The sequence below is a fragment of the Simochromis diagramma genome, unplaced genomic scaffold (assembly GCF_900408965.1).
Source record: "Simochromis diagramma unplaced genomic scaffold, fSimDia1.1 OVJJ01000510.1, whole genome shotgun sequence".
NCBI lineage: Eukaryota > Metazoa > Chordata > Actinopteri > Cichliformes > Cichlidae > Simochromis > Simochromis diagramma.
In genome coordinates, this window is record NW_024387326.1 from 3,185,656 (window position 1) to 3,207,313 (window position 21,658).

Below are 21,658 nucleotides of genomic sequence, written 5' to 3' on the forward strand. Positions count from 1 at the left end.
CTCGCTCCAGTCTCTTGAGTTCAGTTGACTCATTTGGTCAGGTTTTGTTATCACCTTTGTGCCTCCCTTCCTGTCTTGTTTCAGTCCGGGTTTGTGTTTCAGAAGCGACCTGTTCACATGTCACACTTGCAAGTCACAGCAGAGGGTGTCGGTGCTTTGTGGTGAGGGGTTTGCCTTTCGCTGGTGAAGTTAGCAGCAGCCAGGAGAGCGAAAGGGGAGGGGAGAAGAGGGCAGGGGAGGGGTTACGAGCCCAGTCCCGCGGAACATCCTGCGACCACATCTGAGAGAGTCGGAACGAAGCTCGGCAAGGTCCCCTCACCGCCAACTCCTCTTGCTGCGCGCCGATCGTCGCTTTCGTGCCCAGTCGTTTAAACCCCGGAGCAAGCGCGGGCCGGTTGTCCTGGTACCCGCTCTGCGAGTCGCAGGCTCTCCTGGACTTATGTTTTTATCTCTGGACGCGCGGTGGTGGGACATCCGGAATGGGGAATCCGTAGGAGAAGACTGCGCTGGCTGGTTTTACTGTTTGCGATAAAAAACAAGAGAACGCAGGCGCGCAGACGCGCTGGCCCGCATAGCCTACGCACGAGATGGACTTCAAGAAAACAAAATTTGGAAAGTAAGTTGAATTCCCAGGAAAATAAGAAAAAAAGTTTGAGCGTTGTTATCTAGCAGCATGTTTTTGTTTTCGTTTGTGACAGATCCTGTGCATCCATGCGTACTGACGCGCCGGCACGTGCGCGATCAGAGGGATATGTTATAGATTAGTTTGTGTGAGAAAGCCAGAGAGAGGGAGGGGGGCAGTGTGCAGAGCAGTTATCTTTATTAAAAATATAAGAAGATTTTTTTTTTATCTTACTGCGGTGATCGATCCCTTTGATGTATAAGTCGCTTTGTGGTATCTGTGCAATCCATCGGGCTTTCCTTGGGAAGTTGAAAATAGTTCAGTGTCAGTTAACTTTAGACAGAACCGGTCTGTCTGTGTGTGTGTGTGTGTGTGTGTGTGTGTGTGTGTGTGTGTGTGTGTGTGTGTGTGTGAGAGAGAGAGAGAGAGAGAGAGAGAGAGAGAAAGTGATCTGGGGACGTCGGTAATCATGAGAACCAGAGTCCCAGAGGAGATTAACTTGATCTTTGCTGTAAAAGGAATAGCCTTGAAGTCACAAATATCGGATACACACACGCACACACAATCTGTGGGGGGTTTATTCGTTTTACTGCATTCCTTAGCTCCTTACCCTAGCCATCACAGTTGAATGCCAGCATTCCCATAATTCTGGCCTTTACCCTAAATCCAAGTCTTGGCCTTGAAAAAAACCCCAGCGTGATCTAACTAAACTAGCTTGTGTTGGTACAGTCAGGTTAAAGTCCCCACTGGGCTTGATAAAACACACACACACACACACACACACACACACACACACACACACACACACACACACACACACACACGCACACACACACACACACAGATTCCTCTGGTGTGCACTCACCACCAGCAGATCCAAAGGTTCTGATCTTCTTATATGCAACTGATCTTATTAATGTATGGAATGTGCTGTAATGCTCAGTGAGATGAAAACAGGGGTGCCACATGCATGCACGTAACTGTGCCGTGACACATCTGCCGGAGGGGAAGAGGTGAGCGCACGGAGAGGGAGACTCTCAATAGAAAAAAGGGATGCTGATACAATAATGCCCTGTCTGATCAGCCTTTGAATTTCCATCCCTCTATTTCACTTCATTACTCACACACACACACAAAGCCCTCCTGTCATAACTGATTAGAACACATCAGAGTACCACACTGAGCCACAGTACAGCAACAGTGCTCAGAAAAATACTGCTCCCTTGTTCTGTTGCTTGGCAGAGCCTAAAGGGACACCGGACAAAGAAACGAGGAAAGGCAGTCACAGAGCGATCTAATGTTATCTTGCTAAATGCTGTTTTTGCTTTTTATTACACGTTTATTACAAGTTTAATGTGTCCAGAATTGTTTTTTTTAATTTTGCAGTAGGAAAACATTTAATAAAAGCACAAGAAGATGGAAGGGATGAGTCCTGGTGTGTGTGGGAGACAAATGGAGGTTGTTTGTAAATGATAGAGCCCTGATGACATTTTCCACCAGCCAGACCAACAACAACCCCCCGAAAAAGCACCAACTTTCCTGTTATGAGGGAATACATTCATATTTATGCATATTTATGTTTTAATTTTAGTCTAATTAGTCTGTTAGTCTAATCTCAAACAGTTATGGAAACCTAGAAATGTATCTGTTCATGCTTTTTCATCCTTCAGGGTCAGCTGGGTCCTCGCTCTCGTATTTTGGTAAAAACTATAAAGGCACAGACGCTGATCTGTTATTAAATTCTGCTATCAGCCGCTGGCTTAGCTTCTGTGTCAGCAGACTCGTGCTCTGCAGATTAGTTTGACAGGGAGGGAAACCCGAAGTCTTCCTGCATGCGAACACAAGTTGGCCCACACGGACCTGATGTCAGGGCGAACTGGCAAAGTGTAGTTTTAGCACGTTGCCTTGGTGTGAACGTAGATGACGGGGAAGCCATTTTTAAGTGCAAAGAGGTGAAAAGGGGTTAAGAAGTCCACGCTCCAAAACCAGAGGGAGCTCGTTCCCTGCATGTGGGCACAAATTGAGGAAATGCTTTCTGTCTGGGAAAAAGCGATCAGGCAGGAATAATGAAATAGAGGGAGAAGCTGGAGAAGTTAGTCCTGGAACAAGCATCAGGTTCTTTCACAGCTTTGAGGGCACGAGGACAGATATCATCTGAAGGAGAATGTGAAGGAAACAGCAAATATTAACTCAAAATCTACAAAGAAACAAAAAATGAGAGGATGAGCAGGTCATAGCGAGGCTGATTGCCAACGTGTTGCCATCAGTTAATGAGCACAACTCAAGCAGACTTGACTCAGCTGGTTTCCAGCCACTGACAAAGTTACATTTGGAGGATGAAATTTGAAGTTAATTAAAGGTGATAAATACCAATGCATGCTGTTACAATACTCAGCATAATGACAATAAAATCCTAACATGAGTTAGAAATATTGTGATAAAAGTATCCTCTGCCCTCTATTCCCCAAACAGTGAAGTTTTACTGCTTTACTTACCTCTCCACAAAGCTGCGGCGTTCACTGACACCAAAAATACAAAACAAAAAAACCCCCCTGCTGTCATCTTGGCATTGGTCAATAAAAATGAGCACACAGTTTGTGCATTTTAAAATCTGATATTTTTTGAATTTGAAAGGAAGTCACAGTGGTTTCCTTTCTCCCACGAGCTACATTTTGCCAAAGATACTTTCTTTTTCATAATTACGTGACTTTCAAAGGGTTCCTTATCTGTGATATCTGTGAAGCGTCAGAGGTTTGGATTCAGAAAGTGTTTTTCTCCCTCTGATGTCTGGTCAGAGTTCACGTAGCCTCGTATTTGGTAGACATTTAGGTGACTAGTGTGTGAAGTCGTAGTGCATAAGCTTAAGCAGCCACGTTACCTTCCCTTATCTGCTCTCCTTCTTCTGCTTTACTTCCTCCCGACTTACTCTTTCCATTCATCTTTTATAACAACGCAAAGACGAGGCACGTGATGGTGAGTGCGCGGCCTAAATGTGTAGTCAAATAACACAGCTGACCAACAGCGACGCACCTGTGGCCCTGCATGAGAGGCTTCTTTTAAACCAGTGTGTGTGTGTCCGTGTGTGCGTGTGTTCATCCTGATGTAAAAAAATGTGATTTCGTAACATCTCCAGATGTGTTTTTTCCCTTTAAGCTGGGATTGAGAGGTTTACTGCTGATTACGTAAATACAACACACACACACACCTACGCATATACACACACCCGCACACACACGTAGCAACTTTCTCATGGCGAATAATGCAATGTGGTTAATAGTTAATGGCCAGTGGTGTCCCTTTGTGGTGGTAACAATGAAGCACTCTAAAATGCAGACAGCGTGATGAGGATTAGAGAGCTGCAAATCCTTTCACAATGACCATCTCACACACACACACACACACACACACACACACACACACACACACACACACACACACACACACACACACACACACACACACACAAGAACAAGAAGTAAGGCCTCCAGATCTCCTTTCATTATCTAAACACATACTTTCGCCTCTCCGTCTTCCCCCTCTCGGCCCTCTCTCAGGTTCATGAACTGCAGGGTGCCAGCCAGCATGAGATACCAGCCCACTGAATATGAACACGTTGCAAACTGTGCCACACATGGGGTAAGTCTAAACAAATACGTACGTAGAGCAAACAAACAACACACAACACATGTACACTAAGAAATACACGTGTCGCTGCTGTGTTAGCTCAGAGGATCCTCTAAAAAAACGATGAGGAGGATTGTGAAGAATGAGGCACGGTGATGTGTGATGGAAGCATTGGGCTGTAATCTCTGAGTCAGCCTGTAGTTTCCTGTAATCTGCCGTAATCCCAGTGTGTCTCTATGGAAGACCACGACTGCCAAAATCAAAAATTAAATAGACATGAAGTGTAAAATAGTGACTTTCACCTCCCATTCTTTACTTTTCTGTTTCATTTACAAAATATTCCTCAATGTATAAATAATAAAATAGCTAATTAAAACTGATAATTATGTAAAACTACAATAGTTTTTAATCAATGCTAATTCATGCTACAATATTTTGTAGCATTAATGATGAATCATAGATACAGAAGATCTAATAGGCCTCTAAATCTCTCATGGCAGTTAAAATACGTTCAAACGTGCACACAGTGAATATAGATGTAATGTCGCCGTTTGGTGCTCAGTTGAAATGTCAAATGTGCAAATATATGTAGTATTTGTACAAAATATTTGTATACACCATATAGATGTTCACACTCAGTCCCAGAGGGAATGTTTATGCAAAGTTTCATCAACATTGGTCCACTTGTCTAGGAGGAGATAGGGAACATACAAATATAGATCCATACGCTACGATCACTATAGTATGATATACATCGTTACTGCTTCCATAGGAATTAAGAAGGTCAGTAGCAGCCAACTGCTTCAAATCAAATGCACTGGATTAACTGCTCAGTGGGGTTCCCACCTCTATAAAAGCAGAACTTTTGGCAGTTTGTTTGTCAGGAGTTCGCAGGCATGTTAACACAATGCCACAGTGTTACCAGGAGTGGACGTGCCAGCAAACTCGTGCCAAGGTCAGACCGTGCACTGCTCAGAGAAACTGTAAAATACCCCAAAACCCACATCTGGGATTCCACAGGCCTCAGTTAGCATGTTATGACAGCACAATTAGAAGAAAAGACTCAGCAAGTATGGCTTGTTTTGAATGGTTACCTGGGAAGCTGCATCTGATTGAACCAGATTGCTTCTGAAACAAAGTGGAGATGTGAGACCATAATGCAGCTGCATACCTGGGCACCGTGCAGTCACTGAGTCGACCATGACAATGGCAATCTGTCTGACGGCTAAAACTTGGCCAAAACTGGGTCATGTGACAGGACAGTGATGCCAAACACAGTCTACACAGTCTGAAAAAGAAAAGACGATTCAGTCAATGTTCAGACCCCAGCCCGACTGAAAAGCTGTGGTGTTACCTTAACAGAGCTGTGCATTAACAAATACCCACAAAACTCAATGAGCTGAATCGTCGTAAAGAAGAGTGGGTGGAAATTAATCTGGGATGATGTGAGAGACTGTTAAAGTCAAAAATGAGTCATAGCCATTTATATATGACATAGCCTGATATATTTATATATGATTTTGGCAGCTTGTGTCCTCCATATGCATCTTCTCAGTGAGAGTGAATGATACAAGCAGCGAGAGGAGACACTACAGCTCTAATGGCCGTAAAGCTTTAAACAGGATGTTCTATAGCCATTTGTGTTCATGATGTATGTTTTGATCATCCCCTCTCCTGCCACAAAGCCCATTAGCATGTGAGTCGGTGTATCTCGTAAACATACAAACAAAATGTCCTACTTCTGTTACCAAAAAAAGTTCAGTTTTCATCAGTCATTAACACTTATAAAGGATCCAAGTGGACTTTTAGTGAAATCGTGGTTAATATTTTCTTTATATCCCACTTTTGTCCCCTGGTTGTTCACAGAATAACATCAAATACAAAATCCGTAAATATAGTTTATGACCTTTTTGGGAAATATACTTACGTGCTTTATTATTATTATTATTATTATTATTATTATTATTTCTTGTTGGGAGTTTGATGAGAAAACACGACGCCACATTGAGTGGAAATAAAGCGGAAATTTTATTGGCTCTGCTCAAAGGTAATAAACTCCTCGTGGATTTATGGGGGAGTTATACGCTGGTATAATAACCACGGAGTTATTAAGTCTGGCAAATAAATAATCCCACACATGAAAGCACAATGTGTTATTTTTCAAAGGTGTTAATCAGCGTTGTTTTGGACAGAGCCAGACTTTCTGCTAAGCAAAACTTTACTAGAGCTCAAGAGTGCTATCAAAAAGTGATTTTTCCTGGGCTCAGAGGAAGAGAAATGTGAAAAGTTTCATTTTTAGGAAGAGTAAAAAATGCCATTTTTCATGACGGCGGTAAAGAAAGTTAATTGTGTAAGGGGATGGAGTTCTGGGTACATTTATTTATTTATTTATTTACCTGTTTGGAACTTGATTAGCATTATGAAGAATGACATGAGTGTGAATGAACTGCACATATTAAAGTCTGACATGATTATTGGACATTTGAATCTTTTGCAGTTGTGGATTCTTCCCAGTATGGTCGGTGGGTCCGTCCTCTACTTTCTCTCCGTGGACCGATGGCATCGTGTCGCTGCCTGGCTCTATGGGAGCGGCCTCACCGGCTTATTCATCACCTCAACTCTTTTCCATACTGCTGCCTGGAAAATCAGCCACCTCAGGTGTGTGTTTGTGTGTGTGTTGGGGGGAGGGAGTGCTGATAGGGATTTGGCAGATGTGCCATTGTGTACTTATGAGCTGCTCCGGTAGGTTTACGACACAGTCAGATGAACACTTTGTTTGTTGCAACCCAAAGGTTTTACAAAAACCAGACGAGGAACAATAATCAAGAAATTTCATGTCACTTTGGCTCACAAAAATGTGTTTTTGGTGAGTTTTTTGTTGTCAAAGTGTCCAAAACAGAAGATATTTGTGATACTGAGGTATGACAAGCAAATTTTATTTTGGCTAACAGCTTTTCCAAAACAACAACAACCAAAAAGTCCCACAAAGGAGAAAAAAAAGATTGTTATGGAATGGAGAGACAGGTTATTGATGGAAAAGATGGCAACTGAAGCGTTGCTTATGCACTTTTTATCTACTTCCAGGGGCAGTAGTCTCGCTTCTTTATATTTTGCTAGGAAAATGGGAACAAGGGGCCATGATTTATTGAAACATGCACAAAGATACTTGGAAATGCAGTTTATGAGCCAAAATTGGGTTTTGTTTAATTCTAACAAGCTTGAAAGTCAATATTTGGCATGACCACCTTTATTCTTTAACAGAGCCTGATCTCTTTTAGGCAGCTTTCTCAACATTTCTTTAAATTGTCTTTAGGAATACAGAGCTCTCAAAATTTCAAAATCCCTGGTAGCCCTTCGGGCAGGGACTCTTCAGTTTTTGGTAGCCCAAAATAAATTTAAGTAGCCCGAATAAAAAAGAGAGCAATTTTTTGATTGATGTTTTGTTTCCTTTACAATATTATACATTAAAGTATAATATTGTAAAGGAAACAAAACATTAATCAAAAAATTGTTGAAAAACAAATTACAACATTGTATAAAAATTACAATCATCAACTCAAATACTTGGTTCTAATTGAACAGAAATTTCTATGAACTTGTAAGAACTGTGTAGGACATGAATCAGTCTGTGTCAGATCCTGAATTTGAAATTTCCACTGAAGTCACGGGTAAGAGACAAGTGGAACCAAGATCGAGGCCATTTGCTTTTTGAAGTTTGCAAAGACTGCTAAATTTTGCCAGTGGTAGTTCAGTCTTTGCAACATAGTACGCTGTTCTAAACAGATTTTTCAGGTTTATTTTTAGTATGTTATTTGCAATTGGTGTTTGTTCTGGGAAAGATATTGCAGACTGAGCAATAATGCATTTCTTGCATTTCTCATGGGTTCTAATGGGGGCCTTTCTTAAAATGACTGGTCCCAGTAACAAAGGCGCTTGTCGACTCAGAAATCGAGAGAAAACCAACAACACACCCGGCAGAACATTATGTTATTTACACGGGTGCACATAAGTGGTCCGCATGCGCGCATTCGCTGTCAAAATAAAAGACGCGCACCAGATAAGAAGTTGCAACGCGCGTTTGCGTCCATATAAAAAGCACTGTTTTTGTCCGCTAGAGTGGGATTTTCACGGCACATTCTGCACCACATCTCTGTGCGTTCATCATTTGTTTGAAGCCAGCTCACCTCCTGCAACCACTTTTCCGAGAATACGTGCTTCTTTTGTGGTTCGGACTCCTTCTGACATTTGTTTGGAGGTGGAGGAACACCAAAGTAATTGCTTAAAGGAGCTTCTTCGACATCTTTAAGAGTTCTAAACAAATGTCTGTCCTCCTCCAGAAAATCTTATGTATGCAAACACGCGTTGCAACTTCATATCTTGTGCGCATTTTTTTTTTATTTTGACAGCGAATGCGCACCTGCGGACCACTTATGTGCAGCCCTGGTTATATAGCTCGTCATATTGCAGCCACAGAAATTCTTTTGTCCATGAAACCATAAAGCTGCACTTTCTTTTTGCCTTATAGTCTGATTTGTCATAACTTTTCCGTTTTGTGGTAAGCTTTTCTTTGGCTGTCACTTCTTCACCCTGACCTGTCTTATTTGGCTCAGCAGAACTAAAATATATATCCTGCTGCTTTTACACACACACACACATAACGGTCAGCGATTCTCTGCGCGATCAACCTCTCACATGTTTAAGCTTGCTGCGGGAGATTTCACTTGTCATGTTTGCATAGTAAGCTAACGATTAATAAGACGATGTCAGAGGAATTGGTGCGCAAATTATCATCACTCACAGATCAGTGCTGTCACTTTCTATACACAGTTCGCGCAATTGCAAAGTGAAAGCAAAAAACAAGCGCAAATTCAAACGTGATTTCAATATGTCACATATTGACAGTGGCTCATCGATGCCAATGACATAATTACCCAGCTACATTTCCGAAAGAATGCAAAAGCATTGACATATTGTAGCGGGTCAGGGCTGTTCGGGGTTCTGTTTGTACAGTTATGTTTTGTGTATGTTGCCATGGTGACGGGTGACGCCCTCTCGCTGCGACAGTGTGGCCTTCCGGGGTCAGAGGGCGCCCTGTGTGTTGTTGTTCCTGCGCTGTTGCCGCGCTGAGCAGTTAGCTAGCGGCAGTGTTCTTCTGCAGATGTCAATAAACGGCTGTGCTCCCTGGCTAGCTCACGGGAAGCAAGACCAAACGACACCTCCGTCTCCTCCTTGTCTGAGCTCGCCACATTGGTGTCAGAAGTGGGATAGCTCACCCTCGCCGTAATGGAGAGAGACATTCAGAGGCTGGAGCAAGCTGTCGAGGAGAACATTCCCCGCTTGGGAAACTGGCGATTGAAGAGAGAGGATGTGAGTGGCCATGTAAGTCCCCCGACGGGTCCCGATGGCGCGAGCGCACCGCGGCAGCGGCCCGTCGCGACAGATGCTAGGGCAATGCTTCATGGGCTACCTCTGTCGACCCACACGCCGAGCCCCCAACCGTAGCAGTCATGCCTACCACGCCAGTTAAGGCACCTGGACATTTGCAGGACTTTGTGTGGGGTGGGGGCTATGTAGCGGGTCAGGGCTGTTCGGGGTTCTGTTTGTAGTTATGGTTTGTGTATGTTGCCATGGTGACGGGTGACGCCCTCTCGCTGCGACAGTGTGCCCTTCCGGGGTCAGAGGGCGCCCTGTGTGTTGTTGTTCCTGCGCTGTTGCCGCGCTGAGCAGTTAGCTAGCGGCAGTGTTCTTCTGCAGATGTCAATAAACGGCTGTGCTCCCTGGCTAGCTCACGGGAAGCAAGACCAAACGATACCTCCGTCTCCTCCTTGTCTGAGCTCGCCACAATATATTTTTTCTTCCTACAATAGCCCGACGGGCAGGGCAGAGATAGATTTTGGTAGCCCGACTGGAAAAATCGCTAGCCCCGGGACGTCGGGCTAGCGATTTTGCAAGCCCTGTATCTGATTGAGGAATCACTCATCTTTGGAAAAGAGAGTTTATTACAGAGAAATGGCTCTTTCCAAAATAAAAGCTATACTATACGCTTCTTCTGGGCTATATTCTCAGCAGCATATTGTAGCGGGTCAGGGCTGTTCGGGGTTCTGTTTGTACAGTTATGTTTTGTTTATGTTGCCATAGTGACGGGTGACGCCCTCTCGCTGCGACGGTGTGTCCTTCCGGGGTCAGAGGGCGCCCTGTGTGTTGTTGTTGCTGTGCGGTTGCCGCGCTGAGCAGTTAGCTAGCGGCAGTGTTCTTCTGCAGATGTCAATAAACGGCTGTGCTCCCTGGCTAGCTCACGGGAAGCAAGACCAAACGATACCTCCGTCTCCTCCTTGTTTGAGCTCGCCACATTGGTGTCAGAAGTGGGATAGCTCACCCTCGCCGTAATGGAGAGAGACATTCAGAGGCTGGAGCAAGCTGTCGAGGAGAACATTCCCCGCTTGGGAAACTGGCGATTGAAGAGAGAGGATGTGAGTGGCCATGTAAGTCCCCCGACGAGTCCCGATGGCGCGAGCGCACCGCGGCGGCGGCCCGTCGCGACAGATGCTAGGGCAATGCTTCATGGGCTACCTCTGTCGACCCACACGCCGAGCCCCCAACCGTAGCAGTCATGCCTACCACGCCAGTTAAGGCACCTGGACATTTGCAGGACTTTGTGTGGGATAATGGGGTCGTCGGGGACGACTGACCCCTCAGGTGGGGGCTATGTAGCGGGTCAGGGCTGTTCGGGGTTCTGTTTGTAGTTATGTTTTGTGTATGTTGCCATGGTGACGGGTGACGCCCTCTCGCTGCGACAGTGTGCCCTTCCGGGGTCAGAGGGCGCCCTGTGTGTTGTTGTTCCTGCACTGTTGCCGCGCTGAGCAGTTAGCTAGCGGCAGTGTTCTTCTGCAGATGTCAATAAACGGCTGTGCTCCCTGGCTAGCTCACGGGAAGCAAGACCAAACGATACCTCCGTCTCCTCCTTGTCTGAGCTCGCCACAATATATTTTTTCTTCCTACAATAGCCCAACGGGCAGGGCAGAGAGATTTTGGTAGCCCGACTGGAAAAATCGCTAGCCCCGGGACGTCGGGCTAGCGATTTTGCAAGCCCTGGAATAGTTCTCCAGGCTTTGTGAAAGACATTTAAAGCTCTTCTTTGGATGTTAGCTGCCTCTTGTTCTGTTCTCTGTCAGAATGATCCCAAACAAATTAAGTTGTTGCCAGTCAGATGCTTTTCAGATGGTATTGCATGATGGTTCTTTCCTGTGTTTGTAATTCAAAGAATTGGACAATAACACAGTCCTAATCCATAACAGAGCCTCTGCTGTGTTTTACAGATGGCTGTAGACACTCTCTGTTGTACCTCTGTCCTGTCCTTTCCATACATATTAAAATGAATCTGAACCAGAAAAACGTACAAATTGGGATTAATCACTTCATCTGACCTGTTGTCACTGATTTTCAGTTCTTTTGCAATTTGCCGTACTTCAACCTTTTCTCCCCATCCCCCTTCCTTAATAATAGCTTCTTGACAGCCACACTTCCACTGAGACCATTTCTGATGAGGCTTCAGTGAACAGTAAATAGGATGCATCTCTCAGGTCCCGTGTCAGGTCTTTGCAGGATTATCTCCGACTTCTTGAGGTCATGACTTTCAGATAGAGTTCGTCTGCTGTAGATAGTTTTTAGGCCTGCCACTTCTTCTTTTGTCCTCCACTTGCCCAGTTTACTTAAGTGTTTTAAGGACACACTGCACACCATGCTGATATGGCAAGTTTTCAAAAGAAATGGGAACATGTGTTGACATGTTTTTACTCACAACAAAGTGCCTAAAGATACAATTTAAAATTGGTTCCTTGCTAAGGTGTCTGTTATTTGTGGACACAACACGGCATCATTTCTTGAGTTAGTCACCTTTTTGATCCTTGAACAGTTCACAGGTCAATTTGTTATGTTTCAACAAGAACAGGTATTTTAATGCTGCTATATAAAAATACATTTCCAGGAGATCTAAAATTATTACATGGATTATGCTTATAAAATGTGCTCATAGTTTTGGTTTAACCCTGTAAGGTCAAGCCTGCACGAGGGTTGATCTTAGCAGGCCACGTCACCGGGTGACTATTCTTGTATGAAGAACAGCAGATGTTTTTTTTTTGTCCCATTGCTGCAGGTGTATAAAATCAAGCATCTAACCATGCATTGTAAATAGCTCACCAACTTTACACTAACTGTAACAGGATGCCACCATTGCAAAAAGTCAGTTTGTGAAATTCCCTCCACAATCTACTGCAAGTTATATTATTGCAAAGTGGAACCACTGCAAGGCAGCCACAAAGTGTCACACCAGGTAAAGTTACAGAGCGTGGTCGGCAAGTCCTGAGGCCCACAGCACGTAAAAATCATCAGTAACTGCAGTGCTCCAAACATGAGCATTAACACAAAAAGCATCAAGAGCTGTTTGGGTTAACATTGTAGTGCTGTAATTGTAATGTGTAGGTGATTCAGTTCATTTTGTTATACAGCCCCAGAAACGTGGATGCGTATTAAGAAAAGGTGCATGATTTGTAAGACTCACTTTGACAATTTAAATGTGTTTCTACCCTTTACACAACATTGTCAGAGTCCTCCTCTGGTCTTTCAGCCATATTGCTGTCCAAAAAACAAACAACACTTTCCACATTTTGGTGGACAATCATATGACCCCCTATGAATAAGCAGTTGGCGACAGTGGAAAGGAAAAACTTCCTTTTATCAGGAAGAACCCTCCAGGAGAATCAGGCTCAGGAAGGGGCAGCCATCTACCCCAGCTGGTTGGGGGTGCGGGGAGGAAGACAATAAAAATCTTCATACAGCCTGGATCCTTTAAATTTTAGACTTATTATGTTACTCTAACTGAATCTTTTACAAATGAGCTCATGCCTCCTCCTCTCTCCGTGTAGGAAGGTGGAGCAGCGCTTCCACATGTGTGACAGAATGGCCATCTACTTCTTCATCGCAGCCTCCTACTCTCCATGGTGGGTCATGTGACTACAGCAAAAAAATAAATAAAATAAAGACCAGAGCGAACACACTGTAACTGTGTAGGTGCGATGTCGTGTTTCCTCAGGTTGATGCTGAGGGAGCTGGGACCCTGGACGTGCCACATGCGCTGGCTCATCTGGGTCATGGCGTGTATAGGATCGGCGTATGTCTGCTTTTTCCATGAGAGGTAACACAGCCTCCGTTTGTACTGTGTGCACTAATTTGACACAGTTAACCTGAAGCCAAACACCTCCATTCAAGTGTTGACAGAAAACACAAGACTGCTGTTTGGAGCACAAATAATTAGGCAGGAAAATGGAGGTATTGTTATTTTTATTATGACTTCACGGTCCAGTTTTCTACCTGCAGGTACAAGCTGATCGAGTTGCTGGGATACGTGGCCATGGGGGCTGTTCCTGCTTTGGTCATTCTCTCTATGGTAAGTCTACATCACATAGATGAGTCTTTCTCAGCGTCTGCCACTCCCCTTCCCCCCTGCAGACTTCCTTCCACTACCGTTACTATTTAAAGAACCAAACCGCGGCTTTTGTTTGAGTGCCCCATAACCCACAGATGCGTCTAATTGCTGGTAATAGAACTGCTGACTATTTTCCAATGCATAAGTCTTACATTGACTTCCCCTGTTGCACTGAATCACTGATTTCCATTTGGTTACGCTCTTGATTTCAACTTATAGAAGCCTGAAATTGTCACTTTCTCTTGGGTAAGACAGTCAACACCTACTGAAGTAGCTGCCACGTTCACTTACAGCCCGAGCCGTTATGGAGTGATTTTTTTTCATGTCTCCCTGAAGATAAAGGTAGTAACGTAGCTCATTCTCTGGCTCCATAAATCACGCTGTGTTTTAGTTTCATGTCTGAGAAATTGTATTTCTTGACATCTCTTTTATTAAAGGGAAAAGCTGGCATAAATCTTATAGTCATATTTTATAAAAAGGCCTTAAACAATGTGCTCAGAACCTGAATTTGATTCCTTTGGGTTTCTTTTTACCCACATGGAGCTCCAGGCCCTTATTTTTCGTAGCACTTCATAGTTATGGTGCAATTTTCTAATGTCTATTTGAAAATTCATGCTCCAGATTTCAGTGCATAAAAACACATGAAGGACAGAAGAAACAGAAATCATTTAGGCCAGGCAGGGCATGACTTGATATACAGTATACTCCCAAAGGTATTCACTCACCCATGCAAATCACTGAATTTAGGTTTTCTAATAACTTTCATGGTCACAGGTGTATAAAACCTGGCATCTAGGCATGCAGACTGCTTCTAAAGATGTCAGGAAATCAGCGAATTCCAGCATGGTACTGTGATAGTCCAGCCCAGTCATGGGCTACTAAATATTCCACAATCAGCTGTTAGTGGTATTATAACAAAACGGAAGCGACAGGAAACGACACCAACTCAGGCACAAAGCGGTAGGTCGCACAAATTCCAACATGCACCTCAAAATCACGTGTTATTACAATGTAAGGATAAGTGGTTAGGATAGTCCGTGATACAGCCTGGGCCCTTAATAAGTCAACGTAAGAAACATTGTTGGTCTGATCTTCTAAAATAACCAAAAACTACTCATTACTCAGTATAATTTGCTGCTTCTTTCTTTTAAAGCTTTGTTATTATGCTGTACCTACAGGTAAGGAATTTTAGGTATATAAAGTTACACTCTAACCTGTGAAAAAATCCTTGGTAAATGTTGGAAAACTACACCAAGTATTGGTCTGTTCGATGAAGTGCTACTCCGTCTTTTATGGAGTGGGCATATAAAACGGCATTTCTCAAAAATTTGGGAAACCTCTTTTAAATAAGAGTATTTCTTATTTCAGATGAATCCAACCAAAAACTGGATACATCTTTAGCAAACAAATATACAGTTAAATAAAGCATCTTTAAATTAATTACCAGCAAACTTTCCTATGTTCCAGGTGGAGCGCACAGGTGTGTGTGAACTGGCCGTGGGAGGTGTCTTCTATGGAGTAGGCGTGGTCTTCTTTAAGAGCGATGGCCTTGTGCCATTCGCCCATGCGATCTGGCATCTATTTGTGGCCGTTGGAGCAGGCATTCACTACTACGCCATCTGGAGGTACCTGTATTTACCGGGGACACAGCTGCAGACGTCGAGGTGACCGGCTGCATACTGACGTTAAGCGTTTCCATGCCGACAGGCTGAATGACAAAAGTGCATTTCATGTAGTCAGGACGTTAGTGTTTTGACTACGGTAAGCTTCACTTACGAAGCTGGGCCACCGGGGACCAATTTTTGTACTGTGTGCTGACTATATAACATCTAGCCTCACTACACCAAATTGACGCTAATTTATAATGTCTAATTCTGCTCTTTTAGACGTAATTAGCGACACTGACACTGGTTTGCGTGCCATGTTGACTGTCTGTAGTGTTTCAGACGAGATCCGAGTGCCAGGCCTGCATTATGAAATCTTCCTTCCTGCTTATCTCCGCCAGTTAGAGGAAAAGTTTCTAATTTTGGGAAATGTGTTTATTTTCTATCAGAGGTAGATGAGAAGATTGATAACAATCTATAATGTTTGTGGTAACCACGATACTGTGCACAGACATGTTCAGATCTACAGATTCTACATCGCGCCATCAGAGAGACATTTGATCACGTCAACGATCTGACCCCTCAAAGAGCCCTGATCCCAGACAGACATCATGGAATCAGTTTGGGATCACATGAACAGAAGCAATATTTCACCATGTTTCAAACATCCTCAGTGACGGGCATCCTGAAAAACACGGTTCAAGTGCAACGAAGGAGAACGGGTGCAAATTCAGACCTGAAAATAATGCTCAGTGTTTTGTTACGGCTTGCGGTTGAGCGTTGAGGTTGGACAGCGGTGTGCACTGGTGCGTCACAGCCTGCTCGGAGGTTTGCTTTTGCCTGGGGGGTGTTGGAGGTGTTGCCCCATCACTTGTAAATTCCGCCGAATTATTTAAAGCATTTCATTCCTATTATAAAAAATAGACATCATCTATTTTGCACGGTGGCACGGCGGTTAGCACTGTTGCCGCACAGCAAGAAGGTCCTGAGTTCAATTCCACCATCAGGCCGGGGTCTTTCTGTGTGGAGTTTGCATGCTCTCCCCGTGTTTGCGTGGGTTCCCTCGAGGTACTCCGGCTTCCTCCCACTGTCCAAAGACATGCAGCTTGTGGGGATAGGTTAATTGGATAATCCAAATTGCCACTAGGTGTGAATGTGCGAGTGAATGTGAGTGCGAATGGTTGTCTGTCCCTGTGTGTTAGCCCTGCGACAGACAGGCGACCTGTCCAGGTTGTACCCCGCCTCTCGCCTTATGACAGCTGGCATAGGCTCCTGAAAAGGAAAAAGCGGAAGCGAATAGATGGATGGATCTTTTGATGGGCTCTTACCGGCAAATATGTAAGCAATCAGGAGATACGACTCCATTGCTACACAAGCACTCACAGTGCACTTAGCTTTAAACCCCTGCACACCACTCAGGTTTCTTGACTCATTGTTGCTGATGCTGTTGCACTGACAGACATTTACTTCCCAAAATACACTGTTATAAAAAAAGAAACACTTTTTAATCAGTTTATAGCATCAAGTCAATTAAACCTCTGGGGCATTGATCTGGTCTCTAGCAGAAGGTGTTTTCAGTCAGTTTCAGCTGCTTTGGTGTTGATGAAAAACAACAGGTGCACTAGAGAGGCAACAATGAGACCCCCACCAAAACAGGAATGGTTTTACAGGTGGAGGCTATTTTTCCCTCCCCATCTTTTTTGATTATTTTTTTCCACTACTTTTGCGTTTGGCTAGGGTCAGTGTCAGACAGTCATGCTGGATATCTGTGCTGATATGAACTGGGTAATGTTTTAACCCATCAGCTGGATCGGCATCTGCTTCTTTGTGTAAGGAGGAACATAATGAGCACTGCCAGAGCCACAAAATGACCCCCTGGAGGCCACCAAACAATTTGAAACAGACTTCATGAGAGTGGCTTGATGGGCCGATGTCCTCTAGTGGACCCTGTGCTCACTGCCTGGAAACATAGAGCCTGATTAATATTTGCTATAGAATACCAGAATTATCCGGTCCACCACTGACACCCTGTGCCTTTCACACAGATTCACCCACGTGACACAGATGAAAAGGCCTGAAGCAGCAGAGGAAAACATTATACTGCCAGTAACATTGTCCAGCATGACTGATTTGGTGGTAGATCAGACATAGTCTGGGGAGCCATATCCTCTACAGGCAACGGCACCATGACTGCCATTTGGTGTTGGGATGAAACCTTTGGACCCCACAGACCCTACAATGGTGCAGTGTGTACTGGGTTCCTCCTGCTGCATGACAATGCCTGGCCTCATGTAGTAAGAGTATGCAGGCAGTTTCTTGGAGGATGAAAGAATTGATACTACTGACTGCCCGCAATGCTCACCAAATCCAACAGAACACCTCTGGGACATCGTGTTTCAGTCCATCCGACGCCACCAGGCTGCACCTCAGATTGTCCAGGAGCTCAGTGATGTCGTGGTCCAGATAAAGATTTCAGGGTATCTTTGAATTCAGCCCTCTGTAGGTTGATCATTTTAATTTCCTTCAAACGATGTGTCATCTTTTGGTTCCTCATTACCCGTTCCATATGGTTTTCTTTCCCACTGAGATATTTTGTGTATTTTAAAGTGTTCCTTTTGTCCACACCAGCTGCTCAACTGTTGGTCACGACTATTCTGGGCATTATTTTACAAGCATGAGGTTACTGGAAAATCAATAAAGAAACCAGAGTATCACTGTTTTCATGCCAGACTAGTAAAACTGTAAGAGTCTTATCGATCTTCTCGTCTTTACAAGAATATATATGCACTTTCCCAAAATAATGAAGCTTTCCTTACTGGCATATCTGTTACTGAGCATTCCTAAGCTGTTAAACTCCCTACTTTCAGTAATCCAACGACAACTAATGTGCCAAAACTCACTACACAGGAATCCCTTTCTGCTGTTGGTGCTACATCCTTGCTCGGTGGTAAAATATGACAGTCAGGAAGTCGCCCAACAAAGCTGCCATTGACAGGCTTTCAATATTGATTTGGCTGTAAAAGCTGTCACAGATTTTTACCACCTTATGTGACCCCTTGAGAGGATCTGCTTTTGACTTCTGTTCATTTTCACAGTACATGCACAACCCCTGGTTTCGTAATTAAACATACTCATCTTTGGCCGACTGAGACCGAATTAAGCAATCTGCAGACAGACTTTAAGGTCACACATGTCTGTGTGACACACTGTAGCCAGACTGTAAATGATCAACCTGATGATAAGAGACGCGAGTAGAACCAGCTACTCGTGTGTGGCTGTGACTCAGTTTTGAGTTTTATTTTTTTTGACTTGTGTTCCAATTTAATTTTCCTAAAACTGTAATTTGATTTAAAAGACAAAGAAGTCCGTCTCATTATGAAAATGTCAAGGTCTAATGCATTTCGTGTCCCGTTCAGGGGACTTTTAATGCCAGCTGTTTTGTCTAAATGGTGCGCTCTTGACTTCTGAGCACTTTTCTATCAACAGTGATGTGTAACGTAGAATTTGCTACAGTCCTCTGACTACGACAGAATCAACGTAGCTCGTAAATGCAAATTTCTATTTCCACATTTCAAGATTTTCTTAACTTCTAGTACTTTCATTACTTCTGTTTTAATTCTTGAAAACAGAGCACCTACTCAGGAAATGAGCAATTTTTTAATCTTTTTTTTTTTTTTAAATCAGATGATCTATTTTGTAAAATGATATTTCTGTCAAATCACTGTAATAAAGAAGAAAGATATTACACTGAAAGGGATCTGTGTGTTTTATGAAAATCACATCAGCGTCAACATCAAACAAATCAATTACAAAAATGCATTGTCAGCGCAGGATGATGTTGCGTTTTGTACATGAGTGTGTTTGTGTCACTGTGAGTGTGTGAGGCTTGTGAGGGCTCGCAGTTGAAGCGGCAATGCCACATTAGTGTCTCTGTGCCACTGCGGTGCGATGACATGGGGAGGTGGTGTCAGGACACTCTGAGCTACGCCGGGGGCCTTCAGCAGCGACCACAACTCCTCCCCTCGTGTTACTATAGCAATGAGGTCCTCCTCATCAGAGCACCAGGCAACCGATCCGCTTCTGGTTACAGTCCTTAGTTTAGAGAGGAACAGAGACACCCTAAAAAGAAAAACGAAACACACACAAATGATATCAGAACATTACAAAGTCCTGGATGAAGAAAAGAAAATATTGCATCTTTAAAAAAAAGTCTGTTACCGAGGTATGAGGTCATGTGACCGTGACGCCAGCTTAGCGAGAGCGCTCATTAAAGTGTTGATGACTTTAGGGGCCGGGCAAACCGTTCCAGTTGGAGGGGCAGACGAAGTGATCTCAAACAGCACCGCCTCCAGTGCTTCAAAACAGGAAGTGATGAGGCTCACGGAACAGCGAGAGTCACATGACACAGAGAGGTACTCTCCCAGCACCCACACCTGAGAGACAAACAAGCTCAGTGCTGTTTCCGCATCAGGTTTTGAGCAAATGCTGAAATGTGAGAAGCACTGGGTTTTTGCACATAACCCAAGATACACAGAAGAGTCAGCACTCTCTTTACCACATGTGTATAGAGTTCCTCTTTGCTGTAGACGTTGGCTGTGCTTCCAGCAAACTCCAGCAGCTCGTGGGACTGGTTCACGACCAGAGAGGGGTGGAGCTTACACAGCCTCAACAGGTGACAGCTGAACACCCTGCAGAAACAGTGAGAAGTGGTTGGAGCGAGTGAGTGAGGAGATGAAGATGAGAGTGAGGCAGCCAGCAGCGCTTTAGTGTTTCGGCGTACCGGTGTATCTCTTTGATGTACGCAGGGATGTTAAGGAGCAGGCTGCTTCTCTCCAGCATCACCAGAATCAAATGAGCCAAAAGCTTCTCGTCAGCGATCTGAAAGAGACGCGCGACATATGTTTTTAATAAGGTGCATATTGTAAACTGCAACACAGCAAGTACAGACGCAACGAATTTGTAAAGAATGTCGAATCTTTTCACCGTAACAATTGTGTTGAAGAAAATGTGCAACAACACGGGGACCGTCCGAGCACACTGAGTGACTCTCGGCCAGTCAGCAGCTTCAACCAGCAGCTCATGGAGCGTGCTCAGTCGGTCAATTGTGTCACCTAAATAGGGAGATACAAAATTACAATGATTTCATTGGCTAGAGCATAATTTAAGAAGCTACCTCCCCCTGCTGCTTAGATTTAAACAGAATTACAGAAGAAACAAAAAGCAAATATACTGTGTGTGCAGTGAAGAGAAGACAGGAAAGCAGGGAGGAGCCTTGGGTCAGAGCAGACCTGGAACAGTTTGGCCTTTTATTCTTATTTGATTTCCTTCTGTTCTGTGACTTGTCCTACCTGAGCCTGCCTCCGTTCGGAGCACGAAGAGGAAAAGCCCTCTGAAAGAAGGGTTTCGAAATGCATCCAGTGACACGAAGCTGCGACCGACTGGCTCAGAGATGGGCAAACATGTGGACCTGTGACACATGAGACCCAGTGAGACAGGGATAAAAACTGTGCATGTAACCAAATCCCTGTGGGAAGCAGTTTTTCTCCTGCGTGTGCCTCAACCTGTGCTGCAGGACCAGCGTGGCAGAGAGACAGGGCAGGTCAAGCAGGGTGTGAAGCAGCTCCACCGCAGTTCCAGCTGTAACCATAGAGGGCAGCAGATCCACAAAGTCGTCCACCATCGCTGGACTGTCCCATGCTAAAAACTACACAGAAAGAGAAAACATGTAAGGAATAAAACGCACATCCACAATCTAACAATTGTTGCACATGTTTTCTCAGCTTTTCACCTTCAACAGATTTGGAAAGTAGCGCGTGTACTGTGGAACCCGAAGCTCTATGCTTTCCACGTTAAGTCGAAGGAAGCGTAGAAGCTCGTGTGCCAGGAATGGGTCATTGAAAAGCTCCGTAGGAAACCGACCAAACACCACCTTCCACACGTTCTCACAGTCCACTGCAGCCATCTCGCCTGATCGGATACAAATAAACATATTCAACCTTGCACGCACAGAAAAAGGGGTCATGTATGATGTCATCGTGTGAGCAACCAATTTACAGTGAACACACGTGACCCTGTTTTCCGTTCTAAACTTGTGGCAGCTGCGAGCACATGTTGCTGTGTATGCGCACCGTGGTTGAGGTAGAACTGTGCTATGGGCAGCAGGACTCTGGCATTCGACAGCTCTGAGCTGAGGCGACCAAAGAGAGCCTTTATGCAGGGGAAGGTCCTGTAGACCAGAGAGGCGTCCTCAACACACACGCAGTCCAGGATGCACACGGCCTCCACCAGACACTGAAACAGGAAACAGGACACAAGGGCAGCAGAATA

The 21,658-nt window shown here is 44.3% G+C and overlaps 2 protein-coding genes across 3 annotated transcripts in view; one reads left to right on the forward strand and one right to left on the reverse strand.

Annotated features, from left to right (window-relative positions):
- LOC120717806 (monocyte to macrophage differentiation factor 2-like) lies at positions 1-19,084 on the forward strand. Its single transcript, XM_040006055.1, has 8 exons — positions 1-616; positions 4,177-4,258; positions 6,744-6,904; positions 13,168-13,242; positions 13,335-13,436; positions 13,619-13,688; positions 15,195-15,391; positions 17,377-19,084. Exons 1-8 carry the CDS (start codon positions 588-590, stop codon positions 17,480-17,482), a joined length of 822 nt encoding a protein of 273 aa, XP_039861989.1. The 5' UTR covers positions 1-587; the 3' UTR covers positions 17,483-19,084.
- The window catches only part of ap5z1 (adaptor related protein complex 5 subunit zeta 1), a 9,465-nt gene continuing 6,880 nt past the window's right edge, over positions 19,074-21,658 (reverse strand). For both annotated transcript variants that reach the window (XM_040006054.1, XM_040006053.1), the window contains 9 exons: positions 21,460-21,622; positions 21,120-21,298; positions 20,893-21,035; positions 20,680-20,798; positions 20,315-20,442; positions 20,112-20,209; positions 19,887-20,019; positions 19,550-19,764; positions 19,074-19,450 (listed from right to left, as the gene is read on the reverse strand). In XM_040006054.1, the coding sequence (XP_039861988.1) occupies positions 19,198-19,450; positions 19,550-19,764; positions 19,887-20,019; positions 20,112-20,209; positions 20,315-20,442; positions 20,680-20,798; positions 20,893-21,035; positions 21,120-21,298; positions 21,460-21,622 (1,431 nt within the window). In that variant the 3' untranslated portion in view covers positions 19,074-19,197. The remainder of the gene's footprint in view (positions 19,451-19,549; positions 19,765-19,886; positions 20,020-20,111; positions 20,210-20,314; positions 20,443-20,679; positions 20,799-20,892; positions 21,036-21,119; positions 21,299-21,459; positions 21,623-21,658) is intronic.

What these genes read in the sequence shown, in the direction of transcription:
- LOC120717806 (XM_040006055.1), top strand. Translation starts at nt 588, where the DNA reads ATGGACTTCAAGAAAACAAAATTTGGAAA. An exon ending in GTCTGCTTTTTCCATGAGAG is followed by an intron (nt 13,437 to 13,618) that starts GTAACACAGCCT and finishes TTCTACCTGCAG; the next exon opens with GTACAAGCTGATCGAGTTGC. An exon ending in CTTTGGTCATTCTCTCTATG is followed by an intron (nt 13,689 to 15,194) that starts GTAAGTCTACAT and finishes CCTATGTTCCAG; the next exon opens with GTGGAGCGCACAGGTGTGTG.